This window comes from Syngnathus acus, chromosome 19, assembly GCF_901709675.1.
Source record: "Syngnathus acus chromosome 19, fSynAcu1.2, whole genome shotgun sequence".
NCBI classification, from domain to species: domain Eukaryota; kingdom Metazoa; phylum Chordata; class Actinopteri; order Syngnathiformes; family Syngnathidae; genus Syngnathus; species Syngnathus acus.
The window spans coordinates 3788381-3806133 of NC_051103.1; the positions used below are offsets into that span (position 1 = coordinate 3788381).

The following is a 17753-nucleotide window of genomic DNA, read 5'->3' on the forward strand; positions in this document are numbered from 1 at the left end:
TTTAACACACCTTTGCGGGACAAGTAGAACTGGAAATGTTGCAACGGTGTATTGCGCTGCAGTTCAAATAAACAAGAGTGGAAGAGCTCAAAGTTTTATTTTCGCACATGTTTGTGAAGTAATTTAGAACAAATGCCAATATATCGATTTTTTTCTTCATCTTCTTTTAGCGACGCTGCAAACTAATTTCAGTCATCTGAAATGATTGGTCGAATACCTCCAAAGTCAAACGGCAGCTGCAATAGTTTTGTTACCACTCGAGCCTTATGTGGCGAGTTTGTCAATCAGAGCATCCATCAGTTCCTGCTTCTTGGTTCCAGTGGTCGGGATGCCAAACTGCTTGCAGGCCTCCTTGAGCATTGGCACAGTCATCTTTCCCAAAGTTCCTTTCTGTATGTGGGCTCTCACTTCATCTTCTGGTACCTCCACTTTGGCTTTCTTCTCAGCTGTACCGCCAGCTTCTGCTTAAAGTCAGAAGAGTTAATGGTGCCATGCAATTCTGGAACAACCACTGCAAATAGTTTCAAAATGACTTCACGGCTGACCTGCTTTGCGTTTGGCAGCTGGTTTGTACTCCGGGTTGTAGTCTGCAGGGTAGACCAAATCTTTAAACTCCTGGACCAGGGAACCCAGACGGCCGTCAATCTGCTCCACCTTCGGCACTGAAAACGAGCAGAATAGAAAATAGACGACGGCTTGACGGCCGACAAATTTGGTGCGGCTTTTGTCTTACTGATGAGGTCTTCGATGTCCTCTGGAGCCGTCATATCCAGAGCCAAGGCCTCCAAGTTCCGGTAGTGTTTCTGGATGACGGGATTCTCAAAAGCCTCACTCCTGCAAGATGTTAGAACAAATTGAAATCATAGGACAACTTTTAATTTGGGCTACCCAACCCCTACCTGTACTTAAAGCGCATTTTACGAACAATCTCCTTCATCTTGTCCACCTGTGCCGGTGACGCAGACGGCGTCCGCGGGGGATCCAGATTCCGTAAATCGTCGGCATACGGCAGGTAAATAACATTAAAACCTGTTGAAATAAGATGAAGGGTGACCTTTCGAAACACATGACCCCGCTTGCCCTCATTTGCACTGACAGGGTCATCGTACCTGGTGGCGTGATCTGTACATTCTTCTCGTCCGTCTGCTCTTGTTGAGGCACCAAGGCGACAAATCGAGGCGGGTAATTTCTGCGGGAAACGCAGCGGCACAAAGCAAAGACGTTCTTCTCGATGCACTTGGTCAACAGTGCCGAGAACAGGCAGGAGCTTCCTGTTGAAAAAAAGCATATTATGTAAAGAACTTGATGTTTCCATCCATGTTCACATCGGGCATTACCTTTCACTTCGCCCTCCTCGGGATAGAGGAAGACAGCGGGACGAATGTGGTGGTGCAGTTTGAGCTTTTCCATGATTTTGAATCCGATCAAAAACAAACCGGGGTCATGAAACTTCTTGATGGCGTCTACCTCGTCTTTCTCCATCACGATCTGCTTGTTACCATAAACCTGCGACAAGGGTTGGAGGTTAAAAAGTTGTTGATTTCAATAAGCCATGATCCTACCTGGGCTTTCTTTATGTCACTGGGCAGCAGCAGGCTTCCTGTTTGATTATCGAAGGTGCGTGTTTTGCTGCGGACAGGCTCATTGGTTTCCCTGTATAGCCTGATGGCGTTCGGTTTCCGAGTAGTCACTGCCATGGCGTACATTCCCACGGCGATATTTATACCTTCACCCAGACACAGATTGAGCCTAAAGATAAGTAGAAGGGTCGAGAAGATGAGAGGAAAAGAGTGGACCAGAAACAAAAAATTGAGGCGTTGGATTTGAAACGTACCTGGCTAGTGTTCTCTTTTTTTGCTCTTTGGCCAACACTCTCCTCTGGAGGTCTTCCAGTTTTTCACAAGGCTCGTGCTGCAGGCCCAGCTCACTCTCGTCCTCCGGCGGACTTACAACGTCACGGAAAAAGAGGGAGACGTCAAAGCCGCCTGCTTTCATCAAGTGCATGAGTTCTATGACAACGCCTGAAGTAGAAGAAGGGCAAAATGTTTTAGGAAGTCAAGGAATGAATTTTCTTTTGCAGAACCAAAATCCATTATTTGCTACTTTGGACCCACCAGTTTCTCTGAGGTCACTGGCTTTTGTGCGAGCCTGCCGATCTTTGACACTGTCACCCCCGTGTGGTTGATCCTTGCAAGTGAAGATGAAGAGGCGTTTGTTCCCCAGTCGTAGACTGCAGTCCCGGTACAGATTGGCACAACACCACAGGGCGTCGGACAAAGATGTTTGATCACTGCCCATTTTCTCCGCTGCCAGCAGGGCACCCTTATCCCCTCGTAGTTCGTCTACCTGTTGCACTCGTTTTGCACCTGTGGAAATAAAATAAGCGATAGACGACAGGAATCAATACAACTATGAAAAGGGGAAAAAAATATCTATGAGGTGTTGGAATGTCTCACTGAGTTCACTGAGGTTGTGGTAGACGTAGACGTGCTTGAACGAGTTGGTTGGATCTTGGTTCTGCTTGGTGCCATAGAAAACCAATGCAACAAGATCTCCAGGAGTGCTTATGATCTTACGGGTGTACACGGTCCGCACCACCTACAAGGAACAAAACACTTAACTGCAGGTGCAGGATGGAAAGAGACTCTTTGAGTGAGGGACTTACTTGCATGGTCATGTCAAAATTAGTTGGCTCCCCATTTTCTCCTTTGATGAACATTTCCTTTGACGCATCCACCAAGAAAACTAAGCAGTCTCTACCTGTGACCTTGTAATCTCCTAATAAGAGACAGAGTAATTTTATCGGGTTGTCAACATGCAACAAACACATTCTAAAATGCACCAAAAAGACCAATATTCAATTGCAGATTACAAAAAAGTATAGTAGTAATTTTCTTTAATCGCACCATATTGTTGCTCTCCCTCCTCCTGTGCTTCACCGTCAACCTCATTCCGGAAGTAGGCGTTCCACTCTGCCATTGTTGATATCTGTCACATGTCCAAAAATGGGGTCAAATAGTGGAAATAACGTTTCTCGTTGTAGCATATCCTAAAATCTTAAGCGTTGTGGTAGCAAAAGAGACTTAACAACTAATTGAGTGATGCTCACCAAACTATTCAAGTCATTTCATGCACTACGAAGTCTGCTAGCTGGCTTCCGATTAGCTTCGCATCAAAACGTGATTGCAATGCAGACTATATCAGTCAACGAGAGCACAAAACTATTCAGTTTCTTCATGTGTGTATTTCTGTAAGACAGTAAGATCACTTACCGACTTAGTAAAGATTTAAACCAATAAGTCCAAGCAGTCCAACTATCACCAACTCGACTAGTTGTGAACGGCGTCCGCGCCTTACCGTCGATTGGTTAAGCTTTGTCCAATCACGTAATCGACCAATCATATTGCAAGAGGCGTCCTCAGGGATTGTTTCAGGACGTAGATTATTCAGTGTAAATCGTTTAAATAAACTTCAACGTCTCCAGTAAAAAAAACATTCTTAGATGTTTTGTTGTATTCATAACATAAAGTTCCATAATAGATCCTCCATTAAAAACTACAAATCACACCGTTTGGGTTCCTGCAATATCAAAAATAGCCACAATGTGTCGCTATAAGCTTACAAATAGCGGTTTACATCGTTTTTACTAGGTCATAATGTCATTACTGGCAATCAAACGCCTTTCTCGTTATTCTTACATCGACTCTTGTATTTTAGGCAGTCACTAGATTTCTGTAAGGTTTGAATGCGAGTGTAAAGACCATTTTACTAACATGCAATTAAAGATTTTAATTGAAAGATCATACAGCAAGGATCTGACTGACCTCTGACCTCATTTAACCCTGATGCAAGTGGACAATAACATTGAAAGACTACACAATTCTTGTATCTGCATCTTAGATGCTACCATAAAGTGTTCTGACTTGGAACTTGTATATATCTGTAAATTTACATAAAATTGTTTGCACAGTGCAAAATAATATGTCTTTCCCTTTTGCATTTGTGTTTGAAGAATTTAATAATAATGTGTTTATGCTACTACTGGAGCTGGCGAAGACCCAGCAAATCTTTGATACATGTACACAAACAAAGTCCACAGTAGTCTTTCAATCTTTAATGATTCTCTGTTAGTTGCTTCAGTTACTGTACAGTTTCTCTAAAGAACAGTTTTCTTCCCGTCGTTTCACTTTTCTGGGATAAATACTGCTTGTTTTTGCTACATTAGATCTCACCCATACATGTTAGGTTATCATTACTATAATCACGTTGTTATCCTTGCATTGTTGATGTAATTGCTCAAGTTACAATTTGAAATGCTACAAATAAGCTTTACCTTTATAAACAATTTTTCTTTTTCCACAATGAATCGCTAGCGCTGATTATAACAGAAAAATAAATTCTTTGGGGAACTTGTGTTTGTTTTTCTGGTGTCATTTAAATTATGCCACTGCCTTTTATTTGTCATTGAAATAATGTGACTGAAGGCGTATTTTAACCACCTCACTTGCATTATAATTCCCGTTACTATACAAATAATTACATTTGACTCTGACATCCCCTATAATAAATTCTTAGAAATAAATAATACTTTAAAGCCCTTTTTTGACTAATTGTGTACAAAATCTACAAAGCTTCACATTGAGTTTTACAAAGCAAATGGATTTTCACAAAACACTACACAAATCCCCAAAATGCCACGTTTTTAAAAATAGACAACATTTACATGAAGCAGGTATTTAGTCACCAAAATGCAACAACATAATTCTGATTTGATAACCAGCTCTTCCATATAAAAGAATTGAAACAAAATGAAAACCCTCATTCGGACCATTTTACACATCTCTGTGCATTTCCTGAACTTCACTAACAACTCTCAACTGTTGCTTGTTCACAGCAGCATGTGGATCTCCATGGTGACTTTTGCTATCCAGGCTTCGAGTAGTGTTAACGCCCTGGGCTTGGAAGTGCCTTCACATATTTCTCTCCATTGGTGCCTGAAGGCGGCAAAATAAACACAGGTCCACACATTCCGAGTTATGACCCAGACAGTTCGCTAGTGAGAAACTCAGATTCACATTGACTCGTTGCCTTCCCTCCCCCCGAGGAAGCAAAACAGGGTTTGTGTTCTCTTTTCTCTTTCCTCTTTCTCCTCTTTTCTAAAGAATCCATGCCTCTGGCTCTTTCCTCTTTCACCCTCTCCATGGTTTTCGATGGAGCTTGATGGGAGTTGACGTGATGGTGGCATTGTCCTCACCGTTGAGTTAATGTCACCCTGGGGGCTGCTGTCTTGCTGTATGCTTGGCCTGATGGCACCAAAAAACAAAACATGGTGGAGCAAAGGGTGGGAGGGTTCCAGAGTTAAGCAAAAGGTACACAGAGAAGCCAGCTGTGCATAGAGGTAGACAATGAGATGCAAAGTCCTGTGGGGGTTTTCTTCTTCTCCCCCCACAGGGACAATAGGCTCAGTGAAGCATCTACAAAAATGCTACATACAGATGATTGTATTCAACCAAGATAAGAAATCAAGCTTGAGCCCTGCTCTGTGTTAGATTCCAAAGACTAAAAGAAACCAAAGGATGATTCGTGGTGGTGGTCTGAAGGAGCCTGAGCGGTTTTCAAGTAACGCTTTCTACAAAGTACAATATGCTTATTGGTTTCTGAAGTTGTTCTTCTTCGCCCCGTCGCTCAGACTGTGACTTCAGTCGAACTGTGTGTGGAGTAATTCTTTTGCCTGGTGTGTTGGTGATAGGATGCTTGAGAAGGGTGTTGCATATGGAAATGCATCCCATGTCCTGCTCCACGGATCCCGCCACAGGGCTGGCTAAAAAGATCCGGCATGTTCTCAATGCTCTGTTGCCGACGGGTGGAGTAGGCGTGTCTCCAGTGAGAGGCGTGCGTGGGCCCGGAGCCCGGGGCCGAGCTCTGCCTTTGGACGTGGCGCCCGACCGGTTCCCAGGCTTGAAAAGCCGAGCTGGACAACAACGGGTGCGTGGTGGTCTTTGGGAGGTGGGAGTACTCCAGATGGCTGGAGGGGATGGAGATGGAAAGAGCGTGGAGGTTGGATTGCGATGGAAGATGCTGGTGGATGTATGACTTCTCTTTGGGCTGCATTGGTAACGGCTGAAAGGCGGGCGCTCGGTATTGGGCAAAGTCCATGACTGGGAAGCTCTTATAGTAGCTGTGAGATGCACTGTCCGCTGCATAATTAGGAAGAAGGCATAAAAGATGAGAACATTGTATTATTGGAGCCTTGGTAATCATCAAAGTCACTGGACTTCCACCTGACTGATGCTGTGCATTAGCTTAATTTGTCTTTAGTCCCCAAGGACAGAAGCTCGATCATGTGATAAAGCGACATGACAGACATTTAAAGGTACGAGTGCCAGGGTGTGGTAATGTGGTACTGGTAGTTTATAAATACTCTCGCCCAGAGTCCTATGTGTGCGTGTGCGTGTGTGTGTGTGTGTGTGTGTGTGTGTGTGCATGTTTATGTATGTGTCATGGGATGGCATGAATGTCAAAGGGAATTATATAAATAAAGTCAACACTAAGGTTATTACTGCAAGCGCTCTCGCCATCTGAACTTTTTTTTCATTTTTATTTTTTTATGTGCGAGTTTTCATCTATTGTCCTTAACCGGATATAATTATGAAAAGCAAATTGAATTTATATACCTGAAAAAAAACATTTTTATACTGGCTCCTCGAAGCTAATAATACAAATAAACATATTTTGCCTAATTTGAGAATATCGACAATAATCTACAAGGTGATGTCAGAGGGAAAAAAACTGCACTAATTAAAAAGTGTGCATCAACAGAAACTAAGAAGATGGGCAGAACAGAAGGCAGCTGAAAAGGGCATTTGTACAGAGGATAGCTTCTATGGTGGATGATAAAGGTTAATAAAATCCATCTTGTCAAGCAAACATTTGCATGTCTGAGGCTGGAGTTAGTTCAATGTCCTGTTACACCAGCTCGAGGACAACAACAGCTTTTGCATATGTGGTGACCTTTAGCCAACATGAGACTTTCTGTAAGGTCTAAACCTCAAGCTTGTTAGCCGAGGTGCAGAAGCTTTGTTGTTATTTTACAATCCCGTCAGAAGGTACGATAGGCTAATTGAAAAGAGGTTTAATAAATAAATAAATGAATAAATAAATAAATTTAAAAATACAAAAATAAAACCATTTCAGAATAAATAAATAAATGAATAAATAAATTAATTTAAAAATACAAAAATAAAACCATTTAAAAATAAATAAATAAATAAATACATGAAATTAATTAATCAATTAAAAAATACAAAAATAAAACCATTTAAAATAAATAAATAAATAAATAAATAAATAGTCCTTGGAACTGACCTGTGCTGATAGCTGATTGAAAATATTCCTGACCTAATCCCTGTGGGACATTACATCTGAATCATCACGCGGTGAAATCACACCACAGGGCCCAAAGTGTTGCTTCCTTTTTAAGATCACTTCTAAAGTTGCCACTGGGCAATGACACCATTGTCAGCCGGCTTTTCTTACGCTGCCAAGTACCTGCTCTCCTCAAAAGGTTATCATGCCATTTGGCGTCAGCGTCATATTGGGCTACTTACCCACGGCTTTGAGGGAAGTGTACTTGTTGAGTCCCACTGTGCCATGATTGCTGTGAGAGTGAGGAATGCCTTGTCCTAATGGGCCATGAGCTGAGTTATTTAGATGGTACTGCTCTAGTGGGAGACAAGGTGGAAAAAAAAAAAAAGTCAGTTAAACATTATCTTGCATTTTGTCTGCTCTCTTTCTGGAACAAATATAAATTCATGCATAACTTGCCCAACTGTGACAGCCTGTCATTCCTCATGCCAAATGAACTGAGGTTGATGAACAATTGGACCAAACTAGCCGGGAGAGTAAAGTCGCGGTTATTAGCATTAATGAAGTCCACTGATGCAGCCAACGCACTCGATGTCAGCCCCGGGGATGTACGCACAAACCACACGCACAGGCTTTTAACTTCATTTTGGGGGAGAGCGCAACCAAATTGCCAATGATGGCGATGTCGTTAACCCGTAAAATGTGTCGCAGATGTTTTATTTAATAGAACTGCATTGTGTGTTTGATTTGAGCGCTCGTTGTGGGTTTCGCACGCACAAGTTAAGTCCGCAGTAAAGACAAATCATCTCATCATTTCAATGACTGTGGGTGGAATGCGATACGTGGCGAAACTTCGGGATACTAATCCCGTGTCACGCACTGGAAAGAAAGAGGGAGCGTCACTTGTGGTTAGGATGATGAAAGAGGGAGGAAGGAGGAAGGCAGGTTGTTTGTTCTGGTGAAAGAAATTAGAGATTAAGCCAGAGAGTTTCCCGGTTGCCAGGGGTCAAAGTTCAATTCAAGGTGAAAATTGTGTATTGATGTTGTTCTGCTGTCCCATTTCTTCTGCGTGTTTGTCTAAATAGGTCAGCTTATTTTATTTTTTTTGCTCCCAGCTTTTTTTCTGCAATGAGTCATGTTTTCTGGAGAATATTGGACCGCATTTTTCGCTTCTTATCTTGGGTGAATGTCGCTAAGCCTCTAATAGCTCAGGGAAACTTCCAAAAGTTTATTTATTCAAGCTTTTTGATATGTTAGTTACAGACAGAGACCTTTTACCACTTGGCTCTCATCAGTTTAAACACGCTCAATTAGCTTGCATATGTGTGTGTAAGCAGCATGAGTGTTTTTCTTTTTTTCTTTTTTTGCCAAAGGCCCTCTGCTGTCCATCCTACTCTGGAAAAACCAATACTGTTCAGCTGTTTAGAACACATTCAATCTATTCAATGTTCCACTTTATCACATGGTTCAATTTACATCCACTGTTTTAACCTTAATGAAGAAATGCAAGCATTGAAAAAGTGAACCTGAGAAATAACGGTGTCACTTTATTAGGTACACCTTTGCATCATTATTATAGTAGCATTTCACCATCTTGGACATTGTTGCTATCAAGTCAATTGTTGTCCGTGTCAGTCAACACGTGTGTGTGCTCCCCTTTTGGCTCACCGCTCCTGCTGCGCTTCATCCTGGACGACACGCCGTTGGCTCTCCCTCCGCTGGGCGAAGTGGTTACGGCGTTCTCCGCTGGGCTCACCTCTTCTTCTCCCTGTTGCTTCAGTAGGTCAGTGAGTGCCCTGGGTGGCGAGAAGATAAAGTCTTCTTTTAAATTGAGTTTTATTTTTCCTCCAAAAAAAAAAAATCTCAAGAGGCACATTTCCAACATTCGTGTTTTGCTTTGCTCAAGGCTGAAATCCAGTCGTACTTGACCCGCGGCTTGTTTTGCTGTACAACATATGGACATTTTTTTTCCTGCAATATGGTCCTTTTGGAGTTTTCTCCATGTGCACACACACACACATACACATGCACACACCAGAGTACTAATGCAGTTCTCTGATTTTAGCATTGATGCTATTCACTCCCTTGATCAATAATTCAAACAGTAGTGCCACTGTTCTACTAATGAAGCTCATGTGCTAACACACTTGCACACACACAAACTATGTGGACGCCCCAATTGACAGCGACAGCCGGCGGCAGCTTGTTAACACCAATGCAGAAAAGTGCAGCCCATTGGCAACGGCTGTAATCTTCGACAGATCTTTTATGGTAGTGATGATGTCATTGAAAAATGATGCCAAAAAATAAAAATCATCACTGCTTAATGGTATCACCTTTCTAATAATATTCATTTACTATCTCCAGAACCGCTTCTCCATAATTGTAGATACGCATGGATAGGATGATTGTGAGCAGCTCTCTTTACCACTGGCAAATTATATTCATACATTCAAATTGATTCCGATCCTAATCATCCTTTTGTGATTCAATTTTGACGCAAAGTAGCCAGCCCGTTTGAAATATTTGTCTTGGCGCGACACAAAAGCTGCTCCAACTCGCCCCCTCCCTAAACTAAAATTGCTCCCAAATCTGTCTATTTCCCCTTCTTCCTCTTTTTTTTAAAGCATTCCATTAGTCTTTGTCTCCTCCAGTCTGACTCATTGCCATGCGGAGCCCCCGGGGCCACCGAGCGAGCTCTATCGGCTCAAACAATTTGCTGATTTGGACTTTTTAATCTTCAATAAAAAAAAAAAAAGCGTCCCTGTCCCCGAGCGATGGAGTGTTTAAGGAGCATTGGCTCAGCGTCATGCTACTTTCTGGAACATGTGACCCATATCGTTTATCTCAACCGACATTCCAATTCCAAATACATCATCATAACAGACCGTTGCCATTTTACATCAAAATTTAAGCGCTCAGCCATGTATAACCTTCGAATGTTATGTAACAACATGTCTGACAGCTGTGGGGTCAACCTTGCCAACCCCCAAACACACGTGAGACTTCATGAATGTCCTGTGACCGACCCGTCGATCCCAATAATGTCGACCGCGTCACAACCCAGACACGCTGATTATTGATCGCTGTCGTGACATATACTTGACAATTGTATCGAATTAGACGTCACGTTATAAAAAGACATATCCAGCAGATTTGGCGTAAAGCTGCTTTTTGGGCTGATAAAGACGTTGAGCGCTTTCTTTCTATAATATTCCATCTCTCTGACTTTTAAGTCACACTGACAGATAAGTGATGGTCCTCTTTTGCCCCCGTCAGTCCAATAATCTACTTGGGCCACGCATCTTGGCCCAAATATTACTTGACAGCTTTAAACACAACACTTTGATATTGTGTTTTAGTGGGAAAAAAAAAAGTCACCATGACAAATATCTCTGTTTGAGTTCTCTTTTGGTGTCACTCTGTCTCTTCATCAAAAGTTAGAGATTCATCTTTACTGGATGATAAAATAAAGACTAAAATAAGAACCATCTAAGCCAATTTTAATACAATACAGTGGATATAAAGTCTACACACCCCTATTCAAATGCAATTTTTCTTATTATATTCAAAATTAATTAAATAATTAAAATGAATGTTTAAAATTTTAATTAATTTTTTTTCTCACCATTAATGTAACCTGTACATCTCCACTGATTTTTTTTTTTATCTCTTTGAAAGGGGAAAGTAAAAATAACCAACTGAAATAATGTAGCTTACAGGTGTTCAGAATAAACCGATCACATTCAAGCCCATAAAAAAAGTCAGCACACACGTGCCTCACGTCAAATATAAGCTTTGTCACACAAAATCCTGAGAAATGTGGATTAGTCCATTATTAAATCCCGTGATTAAGATTTTCTGTCGACTTTCCTCACTTCTACTCTCAAGCAATCGGGAAGACAGATTTTTAACTAAGACTATGCTCTTTTTAGTCCTAAAGCGGTAAACCAACATGTTTCTCTCTTGAAGGAGCCGAACATATTTCAAAAATGCTGCTGTTGGGATTCAGACAACTGTTTGTAGACATTAGCAACCAGCATTTTTCTAGCATCGGCTTCATTTTTAAGATGCAGCTGCAACGTCGGAGGAATAAAAGTGGAGTCCAAGATACTTAAACATTTCTCAGGGCCTCGGGACTGTTGACTAAAACTTCACTCTTGTCCAGGACCAAAAGTCTACACACCCCTATTTGAATGCCACCTCGTTGTGATATAAAAAACGAGAGCAACGTCCATAATTTGAAATATTTATTTCGCTATTAATATGTCCTATAATCTAACATTTATAACTCAATGAAAACTATTTTTACCAGGGGAAGTAAAAATAATGTGGTTGCACAAGTGTGCACACCCTTATGACTGAGATGTGGCTGTCACATTCATACTCATTTTAAATGAGCGCACTGTTTGTTTTTCTATCTATAGTGACCAAGTTGAGAATGACCAAGTGGCTGCAAACTGATGAAAAGCAGATTGGGTCAATAACAACATGCACTCACTTCCTCTCTGTCAATGCACTCAATGGCAACAGCGTTCCATAACAGCAGCTCTCTCGTAATAAAATTCATTCCAATAGCATCTGTTTTATTTCTATGCGAAACTTCCAGATTTTGTTTGAGATTTTGACATTTTTGTAGAAACGAGTGAATTTAGGTTATTTGAAAATTAATATGAAGCCAGACTGAATACATACGAACAACAAATTCTGTGAATGGCTTTTAAGCAATTAGAATGAGGATGATCTCATTTATTTATAATGAAAATCAACGTGATTCCATTCGTCCCACACGTCCATATGTGCTGCAGTAAGTGAGTTTTATCTATCCGACTTAAATCGGGTCAACAGTCAAATACTTTTAGTGACTCTGTCCTTCATTACATAACATGGTGGCTAATGCATACCAAGCCAAACATATACTACAAAGCCATATGTCCAATAATAAAAACATGCATAGAACATTTTTTTTATCATCTCATTGGGACTCACCATGCAGACACACACATCTGCATGTGCACACACACACACACACACACACCCAAGAGCTCGTAGCATGTGACCTCTGCTGGATTTTCACACTTTGGACATTAAATAGCAGTGGATTTCGCCTACTGGCTATCCTGGTGATGTGAACCGTGCTCATGCAACCTAAATGCCATCGCCATCGTTCTTGTTGTTAAGTCAACTATAAACTGTGTATGTGCTCTTATACACACATATATTCTATATATATATATATATAAAATATGCACGTTTAATCTTAGTGCGGGATCACTTTGGATTTTTCAGCTCCAAAGCTGATTGAGGAAAAGCGCTAGGATTTGAGAGTGCTAATCATCTTGTGCGAGATTCAGTGTAAAACATTTGAACACGGCGGTGTGACAGCACGTTGCAGCTGCTGCTTTTTGTGAGTTGTTTAGGGCAAATGTGGGAAGTGAATCATATTTGTGCTTTTTGAAGTGCTTACAGTATCTGACATGTGAGACGCATGAAGCCGGGATTTCTGTCAGCGTGTTTAATAGCGAAACGAGTGTTCATGCAGAGCAGTCCAGAGACGGTAAATCTCAATGAGAGGGGGTAATCTTCTGAAATGAGGAGAGGCAGCATAAAGATGATTCAAAATGTGAAGATGGGAGAAGGTAATGCATGGAGAAATGAAGATACGGGATGAGGCAATGTAACTGGGCCCGGTTTGTGCTGCCTTGAAGACTTTGTTCAAAAGAAAACGAAGAAAGGAAACAAGCGGAAGAAAAAGAATCGTTGATCACGAGGAGGACGGCCATGTTGGTTTGGAAAAATGCCAAGAGGACTTTGTCAGAAAACAAACAGCATGATTTGTGACCAAGTGAGTGAAGATGGTAGGATGTAAATGTTTGAAAAGAAGGAAATGCAAGAGAGGTTGTTCATTGTTTACGTCTTTTGGACGGATTGTGTTTGTGGTTCAATGACAATAAAGCTATTCTGATTCGATTTGAAATATTGCGACACACAATGTCAGCAAATTACGGCTAAGATAGTTCTAGCGTTCCTCAAAATGTTTGGTTTATTTCATATATAAGTCATGCTTACAAGCAAATAAAATGAAAAAAAAAAGATGCGTGGGAGGAGAAAAAGATGGCAAATAAGACACAGAGAAATAAAAAACAAAAGGAAAAATGAGAAAGTAGGCTACGAATGGAAAAATGTGCAGCTATGTTGTTTTCCTGCAGGCTCTCCAAAACAGTGACTCATTAAAAATTACGTGACTCATAAAGAACAACATAACCTAAAGTCAGCTGGGATTTGAACTGGCTATTTTAGGTACTGATGTCTTCCTAATTTCATTTAGTCACATCCTCATTAGGTGAGCTGGAGCCTATCGCAGCTGACTTTGGGTGAGAGGCGGTACACCCTGGATTGGTCGCCCATCAAATGTTTCCATGACAGCTATTTCGACAGGATCACTTCTTGTCTAATTATCTTGGAAATTACTTTTATATTTATGCAGGGGAGAGCAAACATGCACTCATGTCAGCTGACCTTTTTTTTTTTGCATGCTTGGTTGTAAAGTTGTAAATTTATCATTGTCACACTTTAGTACCTCAGCTGTGTGTTTCAATTTGTTTTTCTTCTTGGAATCATTTGCAACTTTTCAACCATTTCCAAAACACACACGTACAATGGACTCATGCTGACCAGCTGTATAAATGAGCAGACAAGAGCTTCCAGGTCCAAAATATCGAGTTATTTTGTGACTCTGACCACTCTTGTACAGTTGATTGACGTAAAATTAACTAAACCCCCCCCCACACACACACACATTTTTGCCAAGCCTCCTACCTGGAGTTGAGGTCAGTGTGTGTGGCGGCAGTTGCCCCGCGACTTTTCTCCAAGCCCAATTTGGTGAAAATGCCCACCAGGACCATGATGGCTACCACGCCGCAGATGATGTAGACGATGAGGTGCGTTCGATCCCGCTCCTGGTCCTCCTGGCCCTCGGTGACGGTGGCCACGGGCTTGCCGGTGTTGGCCCAGATGGGCGTGTCGTAGTTGGAGCAGATGCGTTGGTCCAGCCGCTGCTGGCGGAACTGGCAGCAGAAGCGATAGAAGCAGGTACCGCAGCAGTACAGAAAGACACCGGCGTTACAGTTGAACGGCGGGTCCCACTGGCCCATCACATCGTAGTAACCCTGGCAACGCGTCCCTCCGACAGGCGGGCCGTCCTCGTCGTCCGCATCACCCCCGCTTGAGGGAGTGGACGGCCCGGAGTCTTGGAGGGGGTTTTGGGTGGTCTCCGCATAGGTGGGAGTTGTCTTGTTGACCAACGTGGACGGGCCGACCAAAGGGTTGTCTTGGGGAACCGTCGCCGTGGAGACAGATGGATCTTGAGTGACGGCTGGCTGGGTAATTAGGGAGGAGAGGTAAAAGAAGAAGAAAAAATGGCAGGAGGGACGAAGGACTGCGGCCATGCTGCTATCCCAAAGTCCAGCCTTCAACTAGAAGAAAAATCAAGAAAGGGAAAAGGAGTTCAACATATTAAAAAAAAAATCCCACAAATTGATTGAGTGTGGCTCATCTGCTTTAAAAAAAAACACACCAAAAACATCAGAAAGAGGAGAAACTCACCTTCCAAATAAGAATTTAAAATCCTTTCTTTTTATTTGGACACAACTTGAAGAGTCCCCATAAATCCCCTGCTCTCACCTCGTCTTCAGCAATCCCTCCCCCAAAAGTCCAACGTTTGAAAATTCCCTCTAGAAACACGTGCAAACTTTACTCAGAAGCATCTTCCCCCCCTGAGCTCTTCTTTTCTCTTCCCTTCATGTCTTCTCCATCGTCGGCTGGGTGCTTCATCCGGAGGCAACCGTGCGCTCCTCTTCTTTTTTTTAAATTAACTCTTCACCTTCTTCTTCGTCTCAGTCAGTTCTTGCGAGTCCACAACTTGTCCTGCCCAGTGCAATGCATGTGTGTGTGCATGTGTGTGTGTGTGTGTGTGTGTGAGGAAGGGGGATGCTACACTGAGAGCTGCAACAGTTCAGGACCAATCCAGCTCCCCTCCTCTGTTTACCTCTCATCAGTGAGAGAGAGAGAGGGAGAGAGAATCTATTTGCAATGGGAGGGCGGAAATAAATATAAAAATGACTTTATTTGGGGCTGCAGCTGTCAGTTTGCACCAAATAACAAAACATGCATCAAAATAATTATACAATTATTGGCGTAAAATTCAAACTGAGTCCCCGTGTCTTAAACGACGCTCCTCATTTATGGATTTTTCCTAATCCCGGAAGCTTCATTTGTGTTTATGATTATAGTAATTAGTCAATTACATTTTTTTTTTTGAATCCACGCGATTTTAATTGTGACTCTCTCTTTCTGTCTTTCATTTTTAACTCCTTTCTACACTCGATTAGAATAGTTTTGCATATAAATCTCATTTTATAATTTTCCTCAGCATTTCTGGACATTTCTGAGCTTGTGTTGGGAACTATGCAGAGGACAGTCAACATCTGCTGTGGTCACTCCTGCTCATCATCTCCTTATCGGTACGCCCGTCACCGTCTGTTCAGACTTTTCATGCATGTGTGCGCTTCTCTCACTTGAGCGTATGTCATCAAGGAGCAAAGTTTTTTTTTTTTTTCTTCTAAACCACCACATGGACATTTCTAATGAAATTCTAAGTCAGATTGACAAGGGCCTTTTTGCTTCCACTAATCGCCTCTCCCCCCCCAAAATCTTCCTCCTTTATGTGTCATCATCTGGAAGCTAACTTTCCTTCCACGTTCTGTTGCGTGTCGTGTGTATGTGTGAGAGCGGGAGTGTGATGGAGAGAGTGAAAAGATGAGCGGGAATGTAGGACAGCGACTGAGAAGAAAGGAAGAAAAGAAAGACAAGTGGGGGAGGAATTGTGAAAATGAAATCCAACCAAAGGTGGTCACATGGGGCGTGTTTGGGTTTAGTTCAAATGAAAATATGTAAATGATGTTTTGATGAATTGGGATGTTTGCTCGTAAATTTTCAGATCGACACAAAACACCATTCAGATTTTGCTCTGTGAATGTAAATGCAGTAATCTGTATTAATATTTGCTGTCTTCATAAGAGAATGAGAAAAAGATTTGCATTTAGACAACAAAAGCTCCAATTGAGAAACAAACAAAAAAATCTTTGCTCTTTATTTTGCTATATTTGCATTTTGGGTTACTTGTGGTGTGTCAACTCTGAAAATGTTTCTATCTGTAACTTTGCTGTAGAAAAGAACAAATGCATAATAGATTTAAAGAGCCCATATGAAGAGTGGAATTCATTTCAAATGGCTAGCCCAAAAAATTGTATGCGTGTGCTTTTGTGCGTGTGTGTGTGTGTGTGTGTGTGTGCATTTATATGTGTGTGTTTGTCTGATGTTTAGAAAGCGGAATTCAAAACTCTGATGAATTAGTGCTTAGCTCGAAATGTATTCACAAAAGGCATGTCGGTCTCCAATTATTGTGTCTCCCCAATGTGTTGGTATAATTCATATTGTTGATGAATATTCATATTTTAACTTTGTGTGTGTCCACTAATACCAATTGATGGATTTTGTTATTTATCGCTGCCAATTATCCAATCCTTCAGAATTGTCAGTGGAATTCTAGGAGAGGCAATGCAATGTATTTTTGGTTAGTGTTTTTTTTTTTTTTAAATTTAATCTTAATTTATCCCATAGAGATTTTTTTTCAAATGTGTATCGGTTGTCATCTGCTGTTTAACTTTACTCATGTTGAAGCTTTTTAATTTAATCCACTTAATATTTCTAATGTTTGTCTGCATGTTTATTCATTGGACCATATGAAGGGTGCATTCGCCCGACTGGGAAAAGGTAAATTAAAAATCCTCCAAATTAAAATGATATAATTTCCAATTCTGCAATGGGAAATTCCGACGTAGAGGAAAAAAGCAAGCGCTGCCAAATGAGACTGAAAATGGAGTGCAGAATTATCAAAGTCTGTTGCCCTGACCATTTGACTCAGCCAATTAGAAAAGCAAAGACGAACGAGGTCATTGATGTCCGCGGGGGATGCAGAATTAACAACAACCGCAGCGGCGCCATCATTCGAAAGCTTACTCGAGATCACGTGATCAACATACTTATTGGAAGAAACAATGTGGACCACAAATTCTGAATTTACAGAAGTAATAAGTTCACTTTCAGTGACCCATTGTCAGGCCATTGATTGATGGATGGTGACATCAGTGCCAGGATCAATTAACCCGGATAGAGAGACATTAATTTATTTTCTTTTTAAATATTTTAAATATATCTTTTCACTTGGTTTTGTGATACGGCAGTAATGCGGCTGCACACTGATCAAGTGAAGCTTCCGAACTTTACAACACGAGACACGAAATCCATTGTTGGATGGATTTTTATCC

The 17753-nt window shown here is 41.4% G+C and overlaps 2 protein-coding genes across 3 annotated transcripts; both read right to left on the reverse strand.

The window, feature by feature from the left end:
• Positions 1-81: 81 nt before the first annotated feature.
• Positions 82-3389, reverse strand: xrcc6 (X-ray repair complementing defective repair in Chinese hamster cells 6). 2 transcript variants are annotated; one of them, XM_037277845.1, is made up of 13 exons: positions 3273-3389; positions 2907-2988; positions 2666-2778; positions 2457-2598; positions 2115-2366; positions 1835-2021; positions 1563-1749; positions 1338-1506; positions 1110-1271; positions 900-1029; positions 734-834; positions 546-662; positions 82-461 (listed from the first exon to the last, which is right to left on the reverse strand). In XM_037277845.1, exons 2-13 carry the CDS (start codon positions 2977-2979, stop codon positions 265-267), a joined length of 1830 nt encoding a protein of 609 aa, XP_037133740.1. In that variant the 5' UTR covers positions 2980-2988; positions 3273-3389; the 3' UTR covers positions 82-264. The 2 variants fall into 2 exon arrangements, with proteins under 2 accessions (XP_037133740.1, XP_037133739.1); XM_037277844.1 differs by having other exon boundaries at positions 82-464.
• Positions 3390-4472: 1083 nt separating this feature from the next.
• shisa8b (shisa family member 8b) lies at positions 4473-15373 on the reverse strand. Its single transcript, XM_037277870.1, has 5 exons — positions 14971-15373; positions 14185-14840; positions 9034-9161; positions 7608-7721; positions 4473-6197 (listed from the first exon to the last, which is right to left on the reverse strand). The coding sequence occupies exons 2-5, from the start codon at positions 14811-14813 to the stop codon at positions 5686-5688; spliced, it is 1383 nt and encodes a 460-aa protein (XP_037133765.1). The 5' UTR covers positions 14814-14840; positions 14971-15373; the 3' UTR covers positions 4473-5685.
• Between the last annotated feature and the right edge of the window lie 2380 nt (positions 15374-17753).

Bases quoted from the DNA above. Each gene is read 5' to 3' on its own strand.
- shisa8b (XM_037277870.1), bottom strand. From the start codon at position 14,813: ATGGCCGCAGTCCTTCGTCCCTCCTGCCATTTTTTCTTCTTCTTTTAC. The intron at 7,722-9,033 runs GTGAGCCAAAAG...GTCTCCCACTAG, and splicing joins GATGAAGCGCAGCAGGAGCG to AGCAGTACCATCTAAATAAC. The intron at 6,198-7,607 runs GTAAGTAGCCCA...CTAATTATGCAG, and splicing joins CACTTCCCTCAAAGCCGTGG to CGGACAGTGCATCTCACAGC.
- xrcc6 (XM_037277844.1), bottom strand. From the start codon at position 2,979: ATGGCAGAGTGGAACGCCTACTTCCGGAATGAGGTTGACGGTGAAGCA. The intron at 2,367-2,456 runs GTGAGACATTCC...TTATTTCCACAG, and splicing joins CCACAACCTCAGTGAACTCA to GTGCAAAACGAGTGCAACAG. The intron at 1,750-1,834 runs GTACGTTTCAAA...ACTTATCTTTAG, and splicing joins AAAAAGAGAACACTAGCCAG to GCTCAATCTGTGTCTGGGTG.